This window comes from Anser cygnoides, chromosome 18 (assembly GCF_040182565.1).
Source record: "Anser cygnoides isolate HZ-2024a breed goose chromosome 18, Taihu_goose_T2T_genome, whole genome shotgun sequence".
NCBI lineage: Eukaryota > Metazoa > Chordata > Aves > Anseriformes > Anatidae > Anser > Anser cygnoides.
This window is the reverse complement of record NC_089890.1, coordinates 11,306,869-11,328,085: the sequence shown is the minus strand read 5'-3', so window position 1 is coordinate 11,328,085 and position 21,217 is coordinate 11,306,869. Positions and strand designations below refer to the sequence as shown.

Sequence of the window (21,217 nt, the reverse complement as noted above, 5' to 3'; positions counted from 1 at the left end):
TGGGAAGATTTATCCGTGACATCCTGCAGTTGGATGTAACTTACCTTTCTGCCTGCCAGTTGCTTACAACTAGATTTGTGATTGTTTGTTCTGGTGCTTTTCAGCCTCACGTTCTCCCGACAGTTCCTCCCAGTGGTCAGAACCAAATCGAGAAAAGCATCCCCTTGACTTGCTCTTTTTGTCTGCCATTTTAAAAGGTATCGTCCTGTCCCAGAACGTACAGGACAGTCTGGATCCCGCTACAGGTCTCTCTGAGCAGTCCATCACTACCGTTAATTTGTTGCTTTTGAAGAAATAGTTGCTTCCAAAAAATAATTCTGCCTTTACTGGCCAGCGGTAGGCCTCTGTGAATGACATGAAATCCTTTTCTGTTTAGCATCATCCCAGGACTTGCAGTGAGACCTCTGCTATCCGTGGACTTTACAGCCAGTGCTATATCCCTGATACATAAAGGAATCCTCTCCTCTTTTTCTCCATGTGTCTTTCATGGATAAGAAAACGCCTTTCCTGTTAGCGTGCAGCAGGGATTTTAAGGGGTCCGTGAGTAGTATGGGCAGATGTTTGTATGACCAGCCAATCCTTTCAGCTTGTTCTCCTGTTTTGCTGGTTTACTTGCTTGTGCAGAGTAAGGAGTTTTAATCTGTCCTTTTGTTGGTGGTATCCTTGCCTCTTCGGGGAGACAGACTGAAGACAGATGGCCCCAGCGCAACGAGCCTGTAACTAGAGGACAGCAGCCCGGGGTTCGCAGAGGTGTTATGGTCAAGCTGATGGACGAGTTCAGCCAGCTGGCGGTAATAGAACAGATACAAAACCTTAAAGCGAATTTAAAGGGGATTACTCTTCCAGTGACCGTCACTTGTTGGCAGCACAAAAGGTAATTTTGAGGCAGGAAGAGCTCTGCTCCTGTAACTATATACGTTTTAGGAACAGAAGCGGGATGGAGACATAACCACTGGTGTGGAAACAGACAATAGGGGAGCAAGAAAATCAAGCAGTGTCTGCGTGTAACTTCGAGGACACTGCCTGGCACCAGAGAGCCCTAATGCAATAGGTGCGCAACCTTGAGCACCTCTGTTGTAACCTGCTTGCTTTGGCACTCTCTTTTAAGGGTACTTGACTTTTAGTTAACTTGGAGAGAAATGCCAATGCAAATAACAAAGTTACAGCGCTGGGCTGTTTTTCTAAGATAAAGTTAGATGAATTGAAAGAGTTTTCCAGGGTGGTAGTCAGTCCCTTTCATCAAACAATTTCCAAATAATGTTTACACACGGACAAACTGAGACAAAGACAAGCTAGACAGATTGCCTGAATTCACTCTGTGACAGCAAATTAATGGGACGTGAGAATTCTTACTTACAGCTTCCTTTTGGAAGCCATGAAGGTGCGACTCTTTCTGGACTGGTAAAGACAAACTCATGGGGAGTTGAGTGCAGTGTTGGTGACACAAGGTGCAGGTCCAAGGGAGCGTGTCTTTCTGAGGAGGTTGCCAAAAAATCTTTCTGTTTGCTGGTTAGGCTCACAGTTCCACACAGACACTGGTTAGCTAACCATGGACACAGCTTGTATTCGAGGTGAGCGGCTGCTGCAGGGGCGTTCTTCTCACGGAACATTATCTTTAAAATACAGGATTGAGTTAGCTGAAAAAGGGTTGCGTGAGCATACCCAAGCTGTCCTACCTCTTCGTAAAGCATGTCAGGCAGTAAACCTGTTGCTCTGATGGCTGAAGAGAAGAGATTTCTTCTTACGGCACAAGGGAGCTGGAAAGCAGGCTTGTCAGCCCTCCTATTGAGCTGGTTTTCCCCTCTCATACCCCAGATCGCTGAAGTTCAGGCAGTAACACTTCCTTTCTCCTCTAATCTCCATTTTGTTGCTTTGTGGGGGTTGTCTGTGAGACCTTCTAACCCATCCTCTAATATTCTGTGCTAGTGACCGGACCTTTTGTGCAGCGGCTGTCCCAGCTCTTATCTTGATCTCCCAAGCAAATTTTCACCCCTGTGAGTACCAGAACGACTTTGCTAATGAGAAATGCTCTTTCTCCCTCATCAGCTTTCACGATCTGTCATTTTATAGCAAAGAAACTCATTCAAATACAGGTCAAATGAACAATCTTTGTGGAAGATGCTTGGTGCTGGGATGGAGGCTCGGGGCGATCGTGCCTCCCATCGGATCTGGTCAGCTGGGAGCCTCCTGCGCTGTGCTAACAGGCAGCGCTGCTCCTCCTGCCCTTAGACCCCCGTAAAACGCAACATCACGACGACTCCTCGTGAAGCACACATTTCACCAGGCTGCTTGGCGTCTGTTCAGCACCTGAGACTTTGCAGGTCTCCTGTCTGAGCTGGAAAGCGTCGCCAAGAGCCTTATCATCTGCCGGGGCTGTGATGCCTGATCGATGCCTCCCGACCCAGCTCTGGGCAGTCGGTGCCAGCCCGTGTTTCTTCACTTGGGCATGCGGGGCATGCGTGCGCCGTGCTGATCCGTCTAGCCCCTTATTGATCTGGCCAAGTGTTTGTGCTGTTGCTAAAGCCAGTCTTGCCGGGACAGGCTGTACAACACTGGCCTCCGTGCCCCTGCGTAGCTGTAAGACCTTTGGTTGTGCTGCTTGATGGCTACGTTACGGGATTGAGAAAGCCGTGATCTGATAACGAACTGCAAATCAGCGCGTGTTGCAGCAGTGTTAGGAGAACTGCGGGCTGGGAGAGTAACTGCAGGTTGAAATGTCCTGAGTCTTTCTTGTAGCTGTGCTGTATTTAAAGAGTATCGGTGATGAAAACTGTAAATTCCTTCCTCTCTCAGTTACAGCATTGAACATGGAAAAGAAGCCTCCTGAAAGAAAGTACTTGTAGGTAGTTTACATTAACAACATTTACTCTTCGTTGTGTTTTGCACCTGTAGATAATTACACTCAACAACACTGTTTTTATTTTTGTCTTTTGGATTCCAGGCATAATTGTGTTGTGTTTGAGCTCAGAAATATCCATCGACTGAAGGCAGTAGTCCTGTTCGGACAGGACACAGCGTTTGCGTGCTGTGCAGTGAGCCGTTAGACAGTCATTACGTTCCTTCTGAAATTTTCAGTGGTGGATTAAGTAACATCTCCATAAATGCCACTTGGAAGATACTTTGGGTCTGTTTATTTTGTTTAATAAATTGTTTTTGCCTATTGCTATATTTAATTCCTGTTTTTAAAGATAGCATCCCGTATCAAATTCTTTTTAAAAATAGAATAAATCCTGCATGTCTCCTGGTATTTGTACCGCAGGGCTCTCGTTTCGTAAGCAAAATTGGGTGTACAAAGTCACCTGGCAATCCCCTTGCATCAACTGAAAGCCAAATTTTTGGAAGTAGCTCAGCTAATACCTCTGATAGTACACCCACAGAGACTTACTGCCTTACGTTATCTGGACTTCTCAGTAAATGGTCTCAGTAAGTTATTGAGATGCATAAGAAGAGCTAATCGCCTATTAAAATCATCTTGAAAGAAGGCCTCAACTTAGGGCTGGAGAGGAGCGCACTGAGTGCGCCTAGCCTGGCACAGGGAGAGGGTGCCAGCTTCGAGACCGGGCTTAGAATAATTGCAGAGCGCTGAAGGAAATAAAGGAGCCTTCTGAACTTGTTTTGAGTTAAGAAAATGTCTCTCCAGTCCAACCGTTTGTGGTTAGGAGTTTATAGAGCACTGATCTCGTAGGGCCCTCGGTGCGGCTGTGTTTTTGTGCACGAATGTGTGTTAAGTACCCGTGTGCTGTGGGGGCTGCGAGGCTGGTGCTTTCACTGCCACTTCCAAGACTGGCCCGGCTGCATGGAGAAGGACTTTTCTGAACAGACACCTGCCGTGCCCGGGTTTCCGAGCCCTGGGGTTGCTGCTGCAGTCTCCTCCTGTTGCCCTGCTCCCCGCCATCAGTTGCCATGGTGCTGCTGAGGTTTCGTGTAGGGCGACTCCATGGGTTTGCATCTCGCAGGCCCGGAAGGCCCTTAATGAAGCTGGCGTGGCACGCCGCTCCTTTTCCTTCTCCTTTGCTTGTCATCAATCGCCGTTGGCTCAGCGGGCAGGGCAGAGCGGTGCTGCTGCCTGTTTCCGCAGGTGGTTAAATTAAGGCTGTGCAGCTTCAAGGAGCCCCGCCAAAACACAGGGTTTACGTTTTGTTACCCCAAGTGTCGTTGAGCTGTGCTGCAATTTTGAACTTTATCCACCTGGAGAGAAAATCTGAATTTTCCTTCTGTATCTGCTGTGGAAGAGGAAGCTTGGGATGCGTTTTGGTCACTGGCAACTTGTGAATTATTTTTTCTTCCCTACAAGCTACCCTGTTTCTTGACAAATACGCTTCAGAGGCCTCTTCGTCTGCATGCCTACCAGAAGTGGCAAGAGCGCAGAGCATCTCCAGGCTAGGTGACGACTGGCATCTCTGTGCCCCGTCCGTGAGACCAGACGTATGGCCTGGCACATGGCCTGTGTGGTGACACGGGCAGCACCGAGCTTTCTGTGCAGGATGCTCTCCCAGCGTGCTGAAACGCAACCCCCCAGCCCCTCCGTTCTTGTCGTTCCTCTCTCCTTCATGCGGAGCAGAGCTGTCCAAAGCTTGAGCTTTGTCAAAGGGCGCTGGAAAGGACTTCTCTGCTGCAGAACTGTCCTGCTGCGTGTGTTAACTTTTGTACTGGGTGTGGACGTTGATTTGATTCAAATTTGGCTGTTTATTTGGACAGATATTTGTGTGTACCGGGTAGTTTTGAGGTCTGGGAATGTGGCGCGAGGGTCTGAGCAGGAAGGATGGGATGAAGAAATGGGTTCTGGAAGATGAATTTGAAGGAGAGGAAAGGGGCTCGGGGCGTGCGGGAGGCTTGCTGAGCACGAGACTGCCTGAAGGCGAGCGCAGGATGCGCTGGAAGGAACGGTCGGAGGGAGTGGGGCACAGATGTAGGAGGGCCTCCGGAGTGGGGAGGTTTGGATCGCGGTACGTAAAAGCGTGTGATCTGATCCGAAGGAGCTCAGGAAGCTTTAGGCCGTCAGGTTCCCTCCCATGATAACAGGCGAGGTGCTGCTTTAGGACTGGCGGAGAACACCAGAGATGTGGCGTGTGCGCCCCGTGGTACGGTTCAGTTTAAAATCCGTACAGCACAATGGATAAATGCTGGGCAGGTGATTTAGGGGAAAAAAAGCTGACCGAGAAGTGTCGGCATTTAACGCCTGCATCCGCTGCTGCTGTGGTACGGGGCTGTTGGAGAGGAACCCCAGCAGCTCGTGCTGGAACCAGTTACTGCTTTAGGCTGTGCACCTGCCCTGACTGCTGGTCAAAATCTGCGTTAGCGTGAACGTGGAGTTACTTAGCCAAGAAGCAGGGAGAGGGCTGTCGTGTTTCGGGCTGTGTCCTTTATTTAATTTCCTGAAGTCTTCGGGCTCAGCCTTGTGTCAGAGCTGCGATGAGTCTCCCTGTGTTCTGATTTATAGGCTGAAGCACTGATTTCTGGCAACGTCTGTATTCGAGTTCTGTCTCTTTAAGGCTGCAGGAGAAAATGGCTTTGAATAAGTGTGGATTGCTGCCTCCCAGTGTCTGTTGCCCAAGATATAGCCAGCCCTTTACTCTGGCCACACAAGTCTGCATTGCTTGCTGGATTACATGTACGCTTGCTTGTTCTCTCGGCTTTTTTGTGAAATAGGTTGCAAAGGCAGCCCTAAAAAAGCAGAGCAGATCTCGTGGATGCCTCGAGAGTGTTAAAGTCCCACCACCCAGATCAGATACATGCACACATCAGCACGCGCATATTTACAAAACATAAAGCCTGCGCTGACGAGAGGAGCTGCCCTCCCTCCAAACCCTTCACAGGCCTAATCAGGGGGAGAAACAGAATAATCCCGTCTCGGTGTGCGTGTGCGTGTGTGTGCTGCAGTCTCCTTAAGGCTGCCTTTCAAACGAGCCGGCTAATGCATCACCGCCCGTGGAATAAACTGCTACGTCACGGAGGGCACTTGGCATGTTCCAGTGCTGGGATCAATGCGGGCTCCTAGCTGCGATGTGCGTCAGGTATGTGTCCGTAACGAGCGCTGCTTTTGGAGGAGAGCAGGGGAGAGCCGCGCAGGCTCTCCTTTTGTCTGACAGCAGGCCTCGGCTCTAAAGAGGGGGACGGTTTCCCGGCGTTATTTACCGGTTGGTGCTGAATGGCATTGTGTTAGGAAGTGAGCGTTGTAGTGTGTGCTCGCTGGTAAGTATTGGTGCAGAAGGACACAGCCTCGCGTAGCGTGTTTCTGTAGGGGTGCTGCGGCAAATCGCGTCCATTGGTGTCGTAGCAGGGAATTCAGCTGCTAGAAGGCAAAAGGAGTATTTTTAACCACTGCTGAAGCTGTTTCTCTGACGTGAAGCTGTGTGGAGCTGTAGGGTTTGGTCCCCTGCAGCTACGGTGGTCAGAAACCGTTTGGGCTGGGAGCTGCGGGCAGGCTTTTTTGGGAGCACAGGCAGATATCGGGGAAACGGTTTTCACAAAAACTGAAAAATAAAATTTCAGTGACACTGATCGTAAATTTTATTCTCGAGTCAGAATCAGAAACAGGAAACTTACTGGAACCGTAGATCACGCAAGAATGTTACTTAGAAAATGATGGAGCGTGCCGTGTCCTGTGCGCAATGCGTGGCCGGTGAGGGCGCTGCCACCCTGCTGGGCTTTGCCGGTCCTATTTAGCGGTGTCCAGAAGAGAAAGCGACACAGATCTTACCAAGCCGAGTCTGAAATCTAAGTCTCTACCGCTGTGGTGGCTTGTTTGGAACTGGGGAGGCGGTGAGTTTGTGGCAGCCACCCTGCAGGAGCCTGATGCCCTGGGGAAGGTGTGTGCCCGTGGCCGAGGCCGAGCTGCGCTGCGGGGGCCTGGATCCGTGCATGGTGCGCAGGAGGCCTGGCAGGATGGAACCAGTGCTGGGGAGTGCTGAGACATGTTGCTTTTTCTGACGTGCTTCTGTTTTACATTGAGTTTAACAAGAGATTTCTGACGTACTTCATAGCTGGGTGGCCTGAGCAGCTCCTCAAAGAGGGAACAAAGGCTGACGGGTGAGAGAGGCATTTAGTAACTGGGCAGATATATCCTGTGTTTTAACACAGCCCCTTCTTTTTACCTGGGCACAAGTAAAGTGTGCAGCAGGAAGGGATCCCACGAGTCATCGGGGCTGCGCTTTTGCCACAAGGTAGGGTCACCTGCGCAGTAAGCCAGTCTTGATCAGGTACTACTCAAACCTGTTGTGAAACCTCGCTTTTCCCACAGCACAGCCTGTGCAATCGCTTTGCTCGCTGCTTTAATCCACAATACTATTAGAAGGTTTTTGTAATATGTGGTCTCTTTGTTGTAATGTAAGTTCGTTGCTTCCCATTGATGGGACACAAAGAAAGTACCAGTCCTGTCCTGGCAGTGGCAGGACCCGTGGTCTGCCTGGGTCCGGGGGTTTTTGGTTGTTCAAACTGTTCTTTGACCAGTCTCGCTTGGATCTGCTGTCCGAGGTTTGTTTCCACTGTGACTTCCATCACTGCCACAGCGTGTCGCTGTCCTGCTGCGCCCTTCTGCTGACAATGCTTGAAGAAATTGGATCTGTGCAGAATTGTTTGCCTGCACTTTATCAGACACGTGGCGCTTGCTGTCGGTCATCGCTCATACCGCTGTCTATTCTTAGTTCCCCATCTCCTGCAGTGACCTCACCTTGCTCTTCAGGGCTCAGGGTTGCATGCTGTCGTCTTATTAACATGCCTTTTTCCTCTGGGCACTCACTCCTCTTTTTATTATTGTTATTTTTTATTTTTGAGTGATCCTGGATGGTTGGATGGCGTTTGCTCAGACCCTTGGAATACGTGTGCATCAAATAAGAGCTGAGCTCCCTGGGTATGGCCCTGCACTAGAACAGACCTGAATGCTGTGATTTTTAAAAATGTAATCCACTTGCTGCCGATCCAGGTTTGATCACCAGTGTGTTATAGCTGCAGTCACTGCCCTTGCTCATCCTTCACCCACCCACCGAATTTGCAGTTTGTTTCTGCATGTGCTCGATACTGAGTAAACGTTCCTCCTCTCCTGTGATGCTATGGAACTGGTGGTGCTGCAGCACCTTTGCTTGTGAGGATGTTTAATCTTACAGCGCTCAGAGTGAACTGGTCTCTGTTTCATGGGTGGAGAAACTCAGGCACAACAAACCGGGGTATCTTGTCCAAGCCCTCCCAGCTTCCTTCCAGGCTGGCGTCCGTGTGTTCTTTGACTCGTGTTCGGATCACCGACGTGCTCTGTGCGCCTCTGCGGACCGTGTGTCTGACTTTCCCCTCTGTCATCCTGGAAATGCTTTCCTCATCCCCTCCCCACCCACTGTGACAATCCGATTTTAAATTCTGTGCCTTGATTGAATTCTTCGGGCTGATTTCCCCCCGTGGCCGCTCCTCAGCAGCTACCTTTGCGACAGCGCGGGAGGTGCTCGCAGGTCCGGGCAGCGCAGGGCTCCGGTGGATGCCAGCGGGCTCTGCCGGCACGCGGGGAAGCTCTGCGGTCTCGTACGAGACTCCTCCGGCATGGGGAGCGTGGACGGGGCCGGCCGTGGCTCTGGGAAGCAGCTTCTCAGCGTGTGCTGCGGCAGCGGGGCTGCGTGCTGAGCCCGGTTACGTAACCTGTAGATCGCTTTCTCTTTTCCTGATCAGCTGCTTTCCTCTGAACGCGGAGCAGGGGAGCTGCTACCCTCTGAATGTGCATGCTGCGTCACAGGAAGAAAGGGTGGCAGGGGGGTGGCAGAAGGCAGGGGACAAAGGTTAACAGGCTGGAGCAATCCGGGAAGTGCCACTGCTTCAAGGAGAACCGTATGAGTGGCAGAGGCTCTCGGCAGCTTTGCCCTGCTGGGTTTTGAGCTGCAATATTGAAGAGAAACGGCAGCAGTTACACTAGAGGAGTCGTTGGCAAGCTTGCAGTCTGTTAATTCCTTCACTGAGGCAGCATGGAGGAGTCTGCAGATCAGAGTCAGGAAATGAGATATCACATGCTGCAGAGGTAAGAATTGCAGATATGATTGTCTCTCCCCATAGCAGCACCCGTCTTGGATGGAAGCAGTTGGGCACCGTACTGGAATTTGTACTGCTATTTTTCCATGTTAATTTTATCCCTCAGAAACACTCGCCATTTTCTGTAAGGTGTTTGTGCATGCAGTCTGTAGGAAGATGCTGAACTGCATTGTAGTTGGGGAATCAGGATTCATAAAGTTTGAGATTCTGCACAACTTCTAACCTCTGTAAGCAGAAGGATAGGTGAGCGTTCAGAAAGTTCTTACGTGGTAAAACACTGCAGCTGTGACCTGGTGAGGAGTAGGGGTAACTGTTACTAACTCACCATTTATTCTGTTTTGCTTAGAGCTCAGTCTTCTTTCTTCATTACTGCCCAACTTCTCCCCTACGTTACCCTGCAAAAAGAAGAAAATCTTTCCTGGTTTGGTTATAATGTGCCACCTGTGATTATTAGCGAACAAACTTAATATTCTTGGCATGCATCCCATCACAAATTAAATGGAACTATACTTGCTTATAAACAAGTGTTTGTATTTTATTTTGGATGACAAAACGACAATAAAATCAGAAGTTTATCTGTAGCAGTATCTTTATTTGTGTAATAATTTGAACTTGGCAAGTTAGTCCGTATTCATACACGTTCACAGATTTTGAACCCCAAGTTTTTTGTCTTTTTTTTTTTTTGAGACTGCTCTGAATAAACGTGCAATGAATAAACCTGTATCACTTATTCCTTGGGCTGTGCTCCTTCCTTGCCATGCCATAGATTCTGGTCTTCTTTAAAGACAAATTTGATGGAAATTCAGCCTTACCGACACTTTTACTCTCTTTCTTGGCTGTTGGCCTCTGTCCTTAAAGTCCCAGGCAGAGATTTGCCTGTGGTTAGTGAACTCTTGCTGATAGCAGCCTCTGCAAAGTGCAGTGACACCGCTTATCTCTGAAGTGCAGCTTGCTGGAAGAAGGGAAAGTTTTCTGGGGAAGTACCTCCACGCACTGAACTTGATCATATGCCCTTCTCCGGCTGTCAGCTGGCAGCTCTTTGGTCTGACCCGGTACAGCCCTTTGTATGGCCTACAGTGTCTCTGGGAGATGGACATTTTTTATTTATTTTTAAGCATGTGTTAAAATCATCCTATTGATCTCCTGTCTCTTACCTTTTATTTCTCCCCTTCTGTCTGTGTTAGTACCAAAATTATGGGAAAGACTGCTAAAAGGAAAAATCTGGGTTCAAACTGCATAATAGCTGTGGTTTGGTCAGGATTTCTTTCATCAGTAATTTTTTTTTAGTCAGAGTTCTGGCCTGTGGTGTCACTGTGCTCCTGCAGAAGAGCTGGGGGGGGGGCTGCCCTCCAGCTAGGCAGATCCCCATGGCGCCCGTAGGACACGGCCTGTTTCTGAGGGGGCTGTGCCTCCTCCCGGGCTGCCACCCAGCGCCTCCGGCAGCAGCAACTCACTCGAACCCCAACCTTAGCACGGCCGCGAACCTCGCGGCTCGCGGGCTGCTTGGCCTCTGGGGCTTGCCCTTGGGTTTGCTTTCCCTTCGTGCTCTCCCGCAGCGATTCCGCCCGCTTTCTGCCCCGTCTCGTCCTCTTTCCCAGTGGGGTTGCTCAACGCATCAGCGCTTCAGCAGCTGATTAGGTCAGAGGCCCCCGATGGCTTCCACAGGCACAGGGCAGGCGGCTGGGCCCGTGGGGCCGCCGGGCACAGAGCCGCTGGCTGCTCGCGTGGCTGCACCCCGGGCCTGCAGCTTGGGCCTTCCCTGCGCCTCGAGCAGTCCTTGAAATATCTCCCCCGTGCTCCCTACAGAAAGGTTCTGCGGCCGGCATGGTGGCTGGGGGGGATTTTCTGTCAGGGTGTTTGTGGAGAAGGAGTCTGTTAAAAGCACGCTAAATGTAGGAAGAAAATGCTGGTAAACGATAGGGGGGCCTGAAGAGGCAAAGCTCAGAGGCTTTGAAGTGAGAAGTAACTTGTTGCTGCCCCGGTCGTGCTGCAGTACAGTAGACACGCTGTGAGTCTTCTCTCACAATTTCAGCTTTGTAAACTTTAGCAAATCAAATCCTGCCATGGTTGCAGAAGCAAAGGGTGATTTATCCATTTTTTTTCCTGAGGAAGCTGAAGCATAAGAAAGGGACACGACATTCCTATTTCCACAGCAAAAGAGCGGCAGAGCACAGAGTTGATCGGACACAAAACTGGCTTTGTCGTATGGGCAGTAACACGATGAATTTGTCCTCCAGAACTTATCATAAAGATATGAAAGATTGAGTAGTGGAAAATCCTTGGAAAATGATTTTAAGTTACCAGTCACAGAGATGGCAGAGCCTCTTATTTACACTTGGAGGGTTACTCGCTGTGGTTCTCAAATAGGATTTCCTGATAGAGTCCGATTTAGTACATTGTTTTACCAAGCAAGAAAACAAAGTCGGCCAGATCCAGGCCATGGTGGGCTGGAAGCAGGGAATAATTCTAGGGGAATATGGTCAAGGGGATCTTTACAAATCATTGACGTATCCTGCTCTATTCGTGAACATCTGCACTGCCAAGTTCCTTTTTTCTGTCCCCCTCACATTGCCTTAGGCCCAGCATGTCTGGCTTACACCTTGTAAAGCAAGGCCGGGACAGGAAGAAAGTTGACGTGCAGCGGGATTTCACTGTGGCTTCTCCAGCAGAATTTGTTACTCGTTTTGGAGGGAATAAAGTTATTGAGAAGGTAAGTTGCTGACCTTTTTGACTTCAGCAGATTGCATTCTTGTTCCCTTCCCTTGAGCAGTGGCTTCTCTACGTAGAAGGCTGTACATTGCACGTATCAAAATACTAATATTCCTGCACTTGAAAAATGTATTTCTGCTTGTAATTATTCCATTTCAGTTTTATTTTAAATGTGATAAGTAGACATCCCATTGTTTTATTTGGTGTGACTGGAAAAAAAAAAGAGTGAGCTAGAGCACTTCTGCTGGTACAGGAATATATTTTATAGACATATAACAAATGTTGACTGGACAAAACACTAAGAAATATATTTAAAAATACATAGTCATTTAATGGATGAGGTCTGCTCCATTCAGGTATTAAAAATTTTAGCAACTCATTATGCCTGTTCTCATGTGTCCTCCTGCTCTTTAATCCAAACAAAACAATACATTAACATCTTTATGGTCAAGCAGGAGCTGATTTCTGGTTTGCTTGATGGGGCATTGAATGGTTTTGGTGAATTGAAAACTGGCTGAGGAAACTGAAGAACCAAAAAATTGGATGAAAGACACTGATGAGAAAACAGCCAGATTTATTATTGCTTAGTGCTTTGTGCTATTTAGACTCTATCTCATCCCCGCATCTGATATACTTAGGTCCTGATAGCCAATAATGGGATTGCAGCAGTGAAATGCATGAGATCGATCCGACGCTGGTCCTATGAGATGTTTCGAAATGAGCGGGCGATCAGATTTGTTGTCATGGTGACTCCTGAGGATCTGAAAGCAAATGCAGGTGAGTGAAGGTGCACAACCACCTCCACACAGGCCTGTGTGCCCACAGGGGTGCAAGAAGTTGAGTGTATGTCTGATGTATCACACGCCGTTCTGTCAGGTAGCAGCCTTTTTTGGGAGGAGATTATACATGTTCATTTGAAATTGGAAGGAATACAAAGCACCAGACGGGTAATCTTGCGTTACCTATTCATTCAAAACCATATTCAGATCTGACTGGAATATACTTACCTTAAACATGGTTTTAGGTTTATATTTTTAAGTTTGATTTCACATATTTGCTGACAATCTGTAAGCATTTATATACTTTAGCAAGTACCTGCTTCCTGTAGGTTTCTGGGATAACCTGAATTTACCGTAGATCCTGAGTGTTAGGCACTTATGCACACATCAAAACTTTTAAAGTGTTTTTAAGGCTTTTTTTTTTTTTTAAAGCATAGCAGTGAATAGTAATTTCCCTGCCTGATGTTCTGGAGTGACAGTGGTCTGATGCCAGACAGAAGACTGGAGGATTTGATCCCCAGTTAGAAAGGAGGGTAGGAAGTGTGCTTCTGGGATGTGATTCTGACTGTCAGAATGATGAATTAGAAACAACCTTAAGGTGGGAGATAATCTTGAACTGATTTACAGGAATGTTTGAGCAGTTTTAGAATAGATTTTTTTAAAAATGCTTTCAAGACAGGAAGTTTGATGTTTGCTGTAGGTATTTTATTGTGTAGAAAATACTCTTGGATCACTGTCATGAACCTCCAAAGTCAGTGAGAAAGAAAAGTGGATACAGATTTTAGAATTTGCTCATACTGTAGATTTAGGGAGTTTTAGACCATTAATTAGATTTGCAATCTAATGCAATCTTTGTTGTGTTTGCAGAGTATATTAAAATGGCGGATCACTATGTCCCAGTTCCAGGAGGACCAAATAATAACAACTATGCAAATGTGGAACTCATTCTTGATATTGCTAAACGGATTCCAGTGCAGGTGAGAAGTGTCACAGTTTTTAAATCATGAAATGACACTAAAGAATGTTCTCTTAAATAATGAGTTGTATCTGGTGAAAAAGATAGGTCAAAGAAATGGAAATGACAACCCTATACTAGCACTAAAAGACAAGAATATTAGAAAGCAGTCAGATTCCCAGTATGAATATCTGCGGGAGATGGAAGGTTTCCTTCACCCTTTCACTTCCCTAAGCTTAGTTCATCTTCAACAACTTCTTTGCCTTCTTTGACTCGTCTGCAAGATGCAATATGCTGGTCCTTTAAACTAAACATACTGTGTTCTTCAGGAATCTTGTCTGGCTTATGAATGTTACGAGGATTTTTTCTGTTCAGTGGAGAAAAGAAAGACTTGGAAGTATCTGCATGCTTTGTATTTCTGTTTACTTGCCAGTTTACTAAAACAAAGAGTGAATTGTGTTATGTTCTTCTGCAGGCTGTATGGGCTGGCTGGGGCCATGCCTCCGAGAACCCTAAACTACCAGAACTTCTCCACAAAAATGGGATTGCTTTCATGGGTGAGGATATGTACTTCTGACCAGAAGCATCATCTCCATATCTGAATATAGGATAAGTTTTTGGACGTGCTGTGTATAAAACTAAAAATGGACTTAATGTGATAAAAGTTATGGTCTGAACATAGCCTTTAGCTTGGGAGACAGTTGTATCATGTTCTGACTTCTAGCAGATCTGCAATGACTTAAGCCATCACTGCAGAAATACGCTGAGCCTTTGAAGAGGAGTGAATTTAAAAGCTGTGTTTTGATTCCAGTTTAAATCTCTTACCAATCATTAGCTACAGGCCCACACAAGCCAAATTTCTAGAGAAGTCAGGGCACTGAATTATTATTCCAACAGCATGTGATGTGCACACCTAGTACCAGCTACTAGCACCTGACATCTCTTTGAGAGCAGGCCTAGCTTGAAGAGAAACACATGGGCAGGTAGTGGTGCTTGCAGGTCGGGTGTTCCAAGACTTAACGTGATGGGCACTTAACAAGCTGTTGTGATACGGCTGTGGTGGCATTGCTATGGTTACAATTACCTTTTCCTTTTTCTTAGTCAAAGGTACTCTAGTCTGTTTGCCTTTAGATTCCTGGCTGATAGAGTTAATGCTCCTGGTTTCAGTTCAGAAATGTTGGTTTATACCAGTTGGGATGTGGCGTGCATCAGTCCTGCTAACAGCTGTTGTATATCGCTCTTACATGGAACCCAGATCAGAACTGTGGGCATTTCCCTAGTGTTTGATAACTCCTGTGTCTCTTTCATGCGTTGTTTTTGGTCTTTACAGGTCCTCCAAGCCAAGCAATGTGGGCTTTAGGAGATAAAATTGCTTCATCAATAGTGGCTCAGACTGCTGGCATCCCAACTCTTCCTTGGAGTGGCAGTGGTAAGAAGGAATTTACCTGTGTATAAAGATCATTCTAATCTTTTCTTCAACACACTTAATCTTTAATAAGTATCTGTGCACAAAAAGGTCTATTGGATGTGTTCCATCTGTTTAGGGATTCAAATTGGTGCCATCCAAGGCTTTTAGGCATAGTCACTATGTCATAAATAAATACGTCAGGCAAAATTTACACGTTCCTTAATGTGTTGTTAGTCTAACAGTACTGCTGTAGTATCTGGTGTTTCTGCAGTTTCTACTTTTTTAGCATATAACTAGTAATTCTTGAGCACACAGCCAACACTCTGCTTCCATGGAAGCTCTATGCAGTTTCAAAGATGATAAATAACAACCTGTTTCTCAGAATTGCGCAACGTAGGTGAAGGAGGATATAACTGTGGTTGGCTTCCCAGATGAAAATCTTTGCTCCCCAGAAAACAGTAATCATCTGTTTATGTTCTGCTTGCTCTTTTTTGTAAACACATCCAGGTTGGTTCCATGAGGAACTGTGGCTGCTATTTGTTTCACCAATGTCTAGTGTATGAATTCTCACTGAGCCTTGCAGCAGAATGAGCTAGAAGATCATGCTTATATTTCAGGTCTTCGAGTAGACTGGCAAGAAAATGATCTTCAGAAACGTATCTTGAATGTTCCTCAGGAGCTATATGAAAAAGGCTATGTGAAAGATGCAGACGATGGACTGCGGGTAGGTGGCTAGTATTTTGGAGTTATTTGGAGTCCTGCTGCATGCACACCTGGCGGGAGCCTAGAGATTTGGTGATCGCTTCAAGAAGCTATAGTTCTCTGCAGTCACAAAATCACAGCCATGGCAGCAAATGTTCCCCATTTTTCCAACTACAGGAACCCTCCTGAACTGGAATATTTGGTTTCCGTCTCGTTCATGTGTAGCTTGCTAAATAGAGTCAGAAGATGTGGAGGCTTGGACACAAACCATAGGGAAATAATGATCTTTTCAACTTGCTACTGCTAACTTTTTGTACTTACCCATGTTTTCCCATCTTGATCAGGCTGCTGAAGAGGTTGGCTACCCTGTCATGATCAAGGCCTCTGAAGGAGGAGGAGGAAAAGGAATTAGGAAAGTTAACAATGCAGATGACTTCCCCAACCTTTTTAGACAGGTAATTATTTCCATTGATTTGTACTGTCTCATTCTAGATGTTTACCTTGGAGAAGAGAAGGCTCTGGGGAGACCTTACAGCAGCCTTCCAATATCTAAAGGGGGCCTACAGAAAAGCTGGGGAGGGACTCTTTGTCAGGGAGTATAGTGATGGGACAAGGGGAAATGGCTTTAAACTGAAGGAGGGGAGGTTTAGATTAGATATAAGGAGGAAATTCTTCACTGTGAGGGTGCTGAGGCACTGGCACAGGCTGCACAGAGAAGTTGTGGGTGCCCCATCCCCGGAAGTTTTCAAGGCCAGGCTGGATGGGGCTTTGGGCAACTTGGTCTAGTGGGAGGTGTCCCTGCCCAAGGCAGTGGAGTTGGAATTAGAATGATCTCTAAGGTCCTTTCCAACCCAAACCATTCTGTGATTCTGTGATTCTCTGTTCAGGTTTGGTGGCTCTAAGAGCACTGTATTGGAAATGTTGAAGAACTAAAAAAAGACACTACTACGTGTCAGAGCCTGTTCAGCTGTTTTGAACCATGAGTTCATGCATTCTTTCTTCTCTGTGTTGGTAGGATTTCAATACATCTGCATAACCAGAACAGTTGTCAAATACCCAGCATCCTGGTAGGTGCTGAATAAATCCAAATAATGGAGAGTATTTGCAGTGTAAATGTAAAATGCTGAGGGGCACAAACCTTCTTTAGCTTATGGATTATTTAGGAGAGCTGAGATGATGGAAACAGCACTCCAATTACATACAAGCAAACACAAGGTATTTTCAGCCATAAATGGCCCAGGGGAAATGTTATGGATACCTGTTGCTTCAAAAATGAGCTTGGGTTGATCGTGATTAAGACAGTTGTTTACAAAAAATGATTTGTCCGTTTATATGCTGTCTCTGCTATAGGTTCAAGCTGAAGTCCCAGGCTCTCCAATCTTCGTAATGAGGCTAGCCAAGCAGTCCCGCCACTTGGAGGTGCAGATCCTGGCAGATCAGTATGGCAATGCCATCTCTCTCTTTGGTCGGGACTGCTCTGTGCAGCGCAGGCACCAGAAGATTATTGAAGAAGCACCTGCTTCTATTGCGACTTCGGTGGTATTTGAGCACATGGAGCAGGTGAGAGAGGCTCTGAAAATTCTCTTTCCTTATGAGACTCTAGAAATAGCCAGGATTTTTTTTTTTACATTGCCAGTAACTTTACGTTGTTGAATCTTTTAATTTTACATTGTTGAATCTTTTAAAAGAGCAGTTTAGGGTTATGTGTCTTAAACTGCTTTATGTGGACAACCACTGACATTTCCAAGCATGAGTCCTCCGTGTGCTAGCAAAAAGTTTTAGAGCTCTATTGAAAACTGCTTTCACCTCAAAAATGGGAAGGAAGTGTATTTTAAATGCGTATTGTCACATTAAAAACAAACTGCAGGAATTGGATGAATTTTCTAATGCTGACTGTTACAAATACGCACTTCAAATTCAGCCCTTTGTAAACAGTGTAAATGAAATGGCACAGGAGTTTTGGTTTCCAGGCTATGTGCTTTCCTTTGAGCAGTTCTTGGGCTGGGTACAAGCTTTTGGATGTTTTAGGATGCCACCAAAAAGTCTGAAGTGGATGGGGTGGCTGAACAGAACAAACACTCTTCTTTCCTGTGTCCTAGTGCGCAGTGAAGCTTGCCAAAATGGTGGGATATGTGAGCGCGGGCACTGTGGAATACCTCTACAGCCAGGATGGCAGTTTTTACTTTCTGGAGTTGAATCCCCGTCTGCAAGTGGAGCACCCCTGCACGGAGATGGTAGCTGATGTTAATCTGCCGGCAGCACAGCTCCAGGTGAGTCAGGACCCAGGTCCCAAGCTTCTGGAGGCTTTCAGAGGTACCGGAATTGTGGTATGGTGAAGAGGCCTGACCACGAAAAACCTGTTCTGCTGAAGCCCTAGTAAAATTAGGGGGGCGGACTCCTGTTGAGTCACTGCCAGGTTTCTGTGTTAAAACTGGATCACACACTAATGTTATGCAGATGACTAGATCTTGGTACTGATAGAGGAGAGAATGTTAGGAAAATGTTAGAGAGCGTGACCAAATATGGCCTATATCCTCAAGTGCAGGTAGGTGTTACTTGTATCCCCCACTCTTCCTTCCCAACAAAACCACCCAACAATTAATAGACCTGTTTGGGTACTTTACCAGCTTGGGATTTACCTTCTGTGGCTGGAGCAAAACAACTGTGTTTCAAAATATTCTTCCCCTTCTGTTAGGACTGTTCAACTAAGTGACGGTTCTACCATTTGGTTCTTTTGGATTTGGAAAGCAAAGAGAGGTTATTTTCTAGTTGTTCTGGACTGCTTAGGGAGACCTTCAGTTAAAAGGAGTGTGAAGCAGCAGAGGAATAAAATGTAAAGGTAGGAAAACCGATTTAAGGAAAGGTTGTGCGTAAAAGGCCTGTCTCAACAGGCTTTAGACGTGAGTAGTTCTTAAAGCTCTAAAATTATTTTGTTGAATGAGTTGGCTTCTGAGGTTAAGAGAGCAATCAACTGCTGTGCCAGTTTTGAGCAGTGCATCAGCCACTCCACTGCCTCCAAGGGAGAACAGTATTCCCAGAATTTCTAATGACAAAAGAGAGGGAAAAAAGAACAGACAACTGGAATTTTCATCTTTCAGCAAGTTCAGCAGTTGTTTGGAGTTCAGGAAAGTGACTGTGATCTTTTTAATTTTGATTAGCAATTCCTGACTTCCAGGGCAATTGTTTCCACTTCCCCAAGCCCCTCACTCATAGCAGATGGTTCCTCTTCCTAGCTGAGGCCCCTGCTCTTTGGTCCTTCTACAACATAGGTTTTGTGCCTAATAATTAGGTACTCAAGTAGATGTGACAAGACAAGTAGACAGTGACCAAGAATTTGTCTTGATTTATTGCTTTTTCAAGGGGAGGTCATCACAATGAGAGACAGTTATGGTTTATATGAACCCGTAGGCTTTTTGTTGTTCTGATCCCCCCAAAATAATGAAGGAATCCTTCACAGACGCTGTAGAAAACATTTGTTGCACACTCCATGCTGCCATGCTGTCTCCCTCTTCTCAGTCCCAGTCTTTTCCATTGGTGGATAAACGCCACAGTCCTCTTCCCTTCCTTCTGTTTCTCTGTCTTACAGCACAGTAGGGACTCTAGGTGTATTTTTCCTTTCATTTTCTCATCTCTCCCATTCTTACCCTCTTGTTGCCTTTCCCATTTTCTTTCTCCTCCCTGATGTTCATGTTTTGAAGTTTATTGGACAGATGGTGGAGGAAACAGTTGAACTGGAATGTCTTCTAGGCTGTTCTTGGCTAAGAGCTAGTTGCAGGAGTGTTGGAAACTCGTAGCTCTGCTAACCTAACTTTTACTTTCACCTTTATTATTTTGAATTCCTGCCTTTCCTGAAATTGCAAGATGTGTCTGTACAATGGAGAGGCCAAGGTAGAGGCCATCAAATTGAGTCTAGTGCTCTGCACGCTCTGTGACAGACAATCCCTCTTCAGTGTCGTCAAAGCAGAGAGCTCACAGGAACCAGGTTGTATCAGTCTCCTTGCAAAAAAGGAAGACTGGCTGTTGCATGGGAGATGCAGCTACTTGGACTTGCATGATGCAGTTTGTCAGCCATCGCTGTGCTTCATGCAGCTGTGGCTGGATTCACTGTGCTGACTTGGCCCAAATCTCATGAACGTGAAGTTCTCTTCTTGCTAAGCCTTTGGAGCAATTTGCTTTGGGTTTGGAAAGAAGTAACTCTCTCAGCTCTGTCACCCAAGGCACTGGCAAAAGATGTTGCCCTTCAAGGATGAGCAGCTTGTTTTGAATGCCTGCAGGCATGAAAGGGTATGTGATCTGGTAGGAACTGGAAAGCTTGAACAGACGTACGTTTCCAGACCATAAGTGCTTTGGCATAAAGCTAGCTCCCTCTGCTTGGCAGACACATCATGACTTCTCTTATGCTATGGATCTCCCATCCAATTGCTAGCAGTCAAGACCATCATCATTTTATTTCAGCAAGCAGGAGGAGCAGGATCATCTTCATTTTGTCAGGGGGCCACTTGGTTTTGGCCTGAGCGTTCTCTCGGCAGGTAATTCCAGTAGCTCTCTGTATGTATTTTCCAGGCATTGAGAGTTTTGTAGCTGATCAGATGCTTTCCTCATTGTTTGGGCACTGTTGTTGCATATTGCTGATGCTAGATGCAGTTTCATAGAGGGGGGCATTGGTGCAGTAACCAGTTTGGTCTTTTCTTTCATCTGTTGGTGTCTGGCTAATAGACAGCTAAGAGAAATGGTTGAACTAAAGCTCAGCCTTTTTGAACTGTAGCTGAAAAAAAAACCAAAAAAACACAACCAAAACCAACTAAAAAAACAACAAATCAAACAAAAAAAAAAACAGTTAATGACTACTGGGACTTTAGTCCGTAAGGCTGTGGTCAGCAGCCAGTTCTGCGGGTTACCCTCTCTGCAGTTCATGGTTGCGAAATTCCACAAAGGTCTCATACAACCAGTTAGGGGCCATCTGTCTCACTGGCACCTTAGTATATTTTTAACAGGCCTAATGTATGCCCATCCTCAGCTGACCTAGCACTGGCCGGCCTTCTTTGGAGCCCTTTAATCAGTCAATGGAAAATACTGTCTGAAAGGCTTAAGGTGGCTATTACGCTTAGTTCAGCTGTCCTGAGAACTGGGAATGTTCCAAGATGTGTCCATGGAGAAGGCTCACATAAGAAAACAGGCACGTGTATTTGCCATACTGGAACTGCGGCGTCAGCTTCTGCAGAGAATTTGTGGAATTAGTTCTTCAAGGAAGAACAACTCTGGGAGTAAAGGAACTTGCTTAGTGGTGGTAAATACTGTTTCTCCCCCTTAGATTGCCATGGGGATTCCGCTCCACAGGATCAAGGATATCCGAGTGATGTATGGTGTTTCTCCATGGGGAGATGGAGCTATTGATTTTGAGAATTCAGCTCATGTTCCCTGTCCACGTGGCCATGTTATTGCTGCACGTATCACCAGTGAGAATCCTGATGAGGTGAGTGTTTTAAATTCTGTAGTTCCTAACTACACTCTGATAACCCCAAGCTTTACAGCTAGGTTCAGTCCTGCTGCTGTTCCTGGAAGGTTTGGCAGCATCTTAAAAAGATTCTTCCCTTATCTTCCTTAGCTGATAGCTCTCTAGGCTGTGGTTAGACACTAGAAGAACATGAATGGGCTGACACA

At 46.4% G+C, this 21,217-nt stretch overlaps 1 protein-coding gene across 10 annotated transcripts in view; it reads left to right on the top strand.

Annotated features, from left to right (window-relative positions):
* ACACA (acetyl-CoA carboxylase alpha) overlaps positions 1–21,217 on the top strand; it is a 135,318-nt gene that overhangs the window by 16,877 nt on the left and 97,224 nt on the right. For 9 of the 10 annotated variants that reach the window (XM_066979529.1, XM_066979530.1, XM_048074035.2 and 6 more), the window contains 10 exons: positions 11,581–11,713; positions 12,351–12,489; positions 13,359–13,468; positions 13,922–14,003; positions 14,777–14,875; positions 15,472–15,578; positions 15,901–16,011; positions 16,907–17,116; positions 17,656–17,826; positions 20,868–21,029. In XM_066979529.1, coding sequence (XP_066835630.1) covers positions 11,581–11,713; positions 12,351–12,489; positions 13,359–13,468; positions 13,922–14,003; positions 14,777–14,875; positions 15,472–15,578; positions 15,901–16,011; positions 16,907–17,116; positions 17,656–17,826; positions 20,868–21,029 — 1,324 coding nt within the window. Of the gene's footprint in view, positions 1–8,509; positions 8,993–11,580; positions 11,714–12,350; positions 12,490–13,358; positions 13,469–13,921; positions 14,004–14,776; positions 14,876–15,471; positions 15,579–15,900; positions 16,012–16,906; positions 17,117–17,655; positions 17,827–20,867; positions 21,030–21,217 lie in introns of those variants that run through there. The other variant, XM_048074036.2, reaches the window with a different exon arrangement.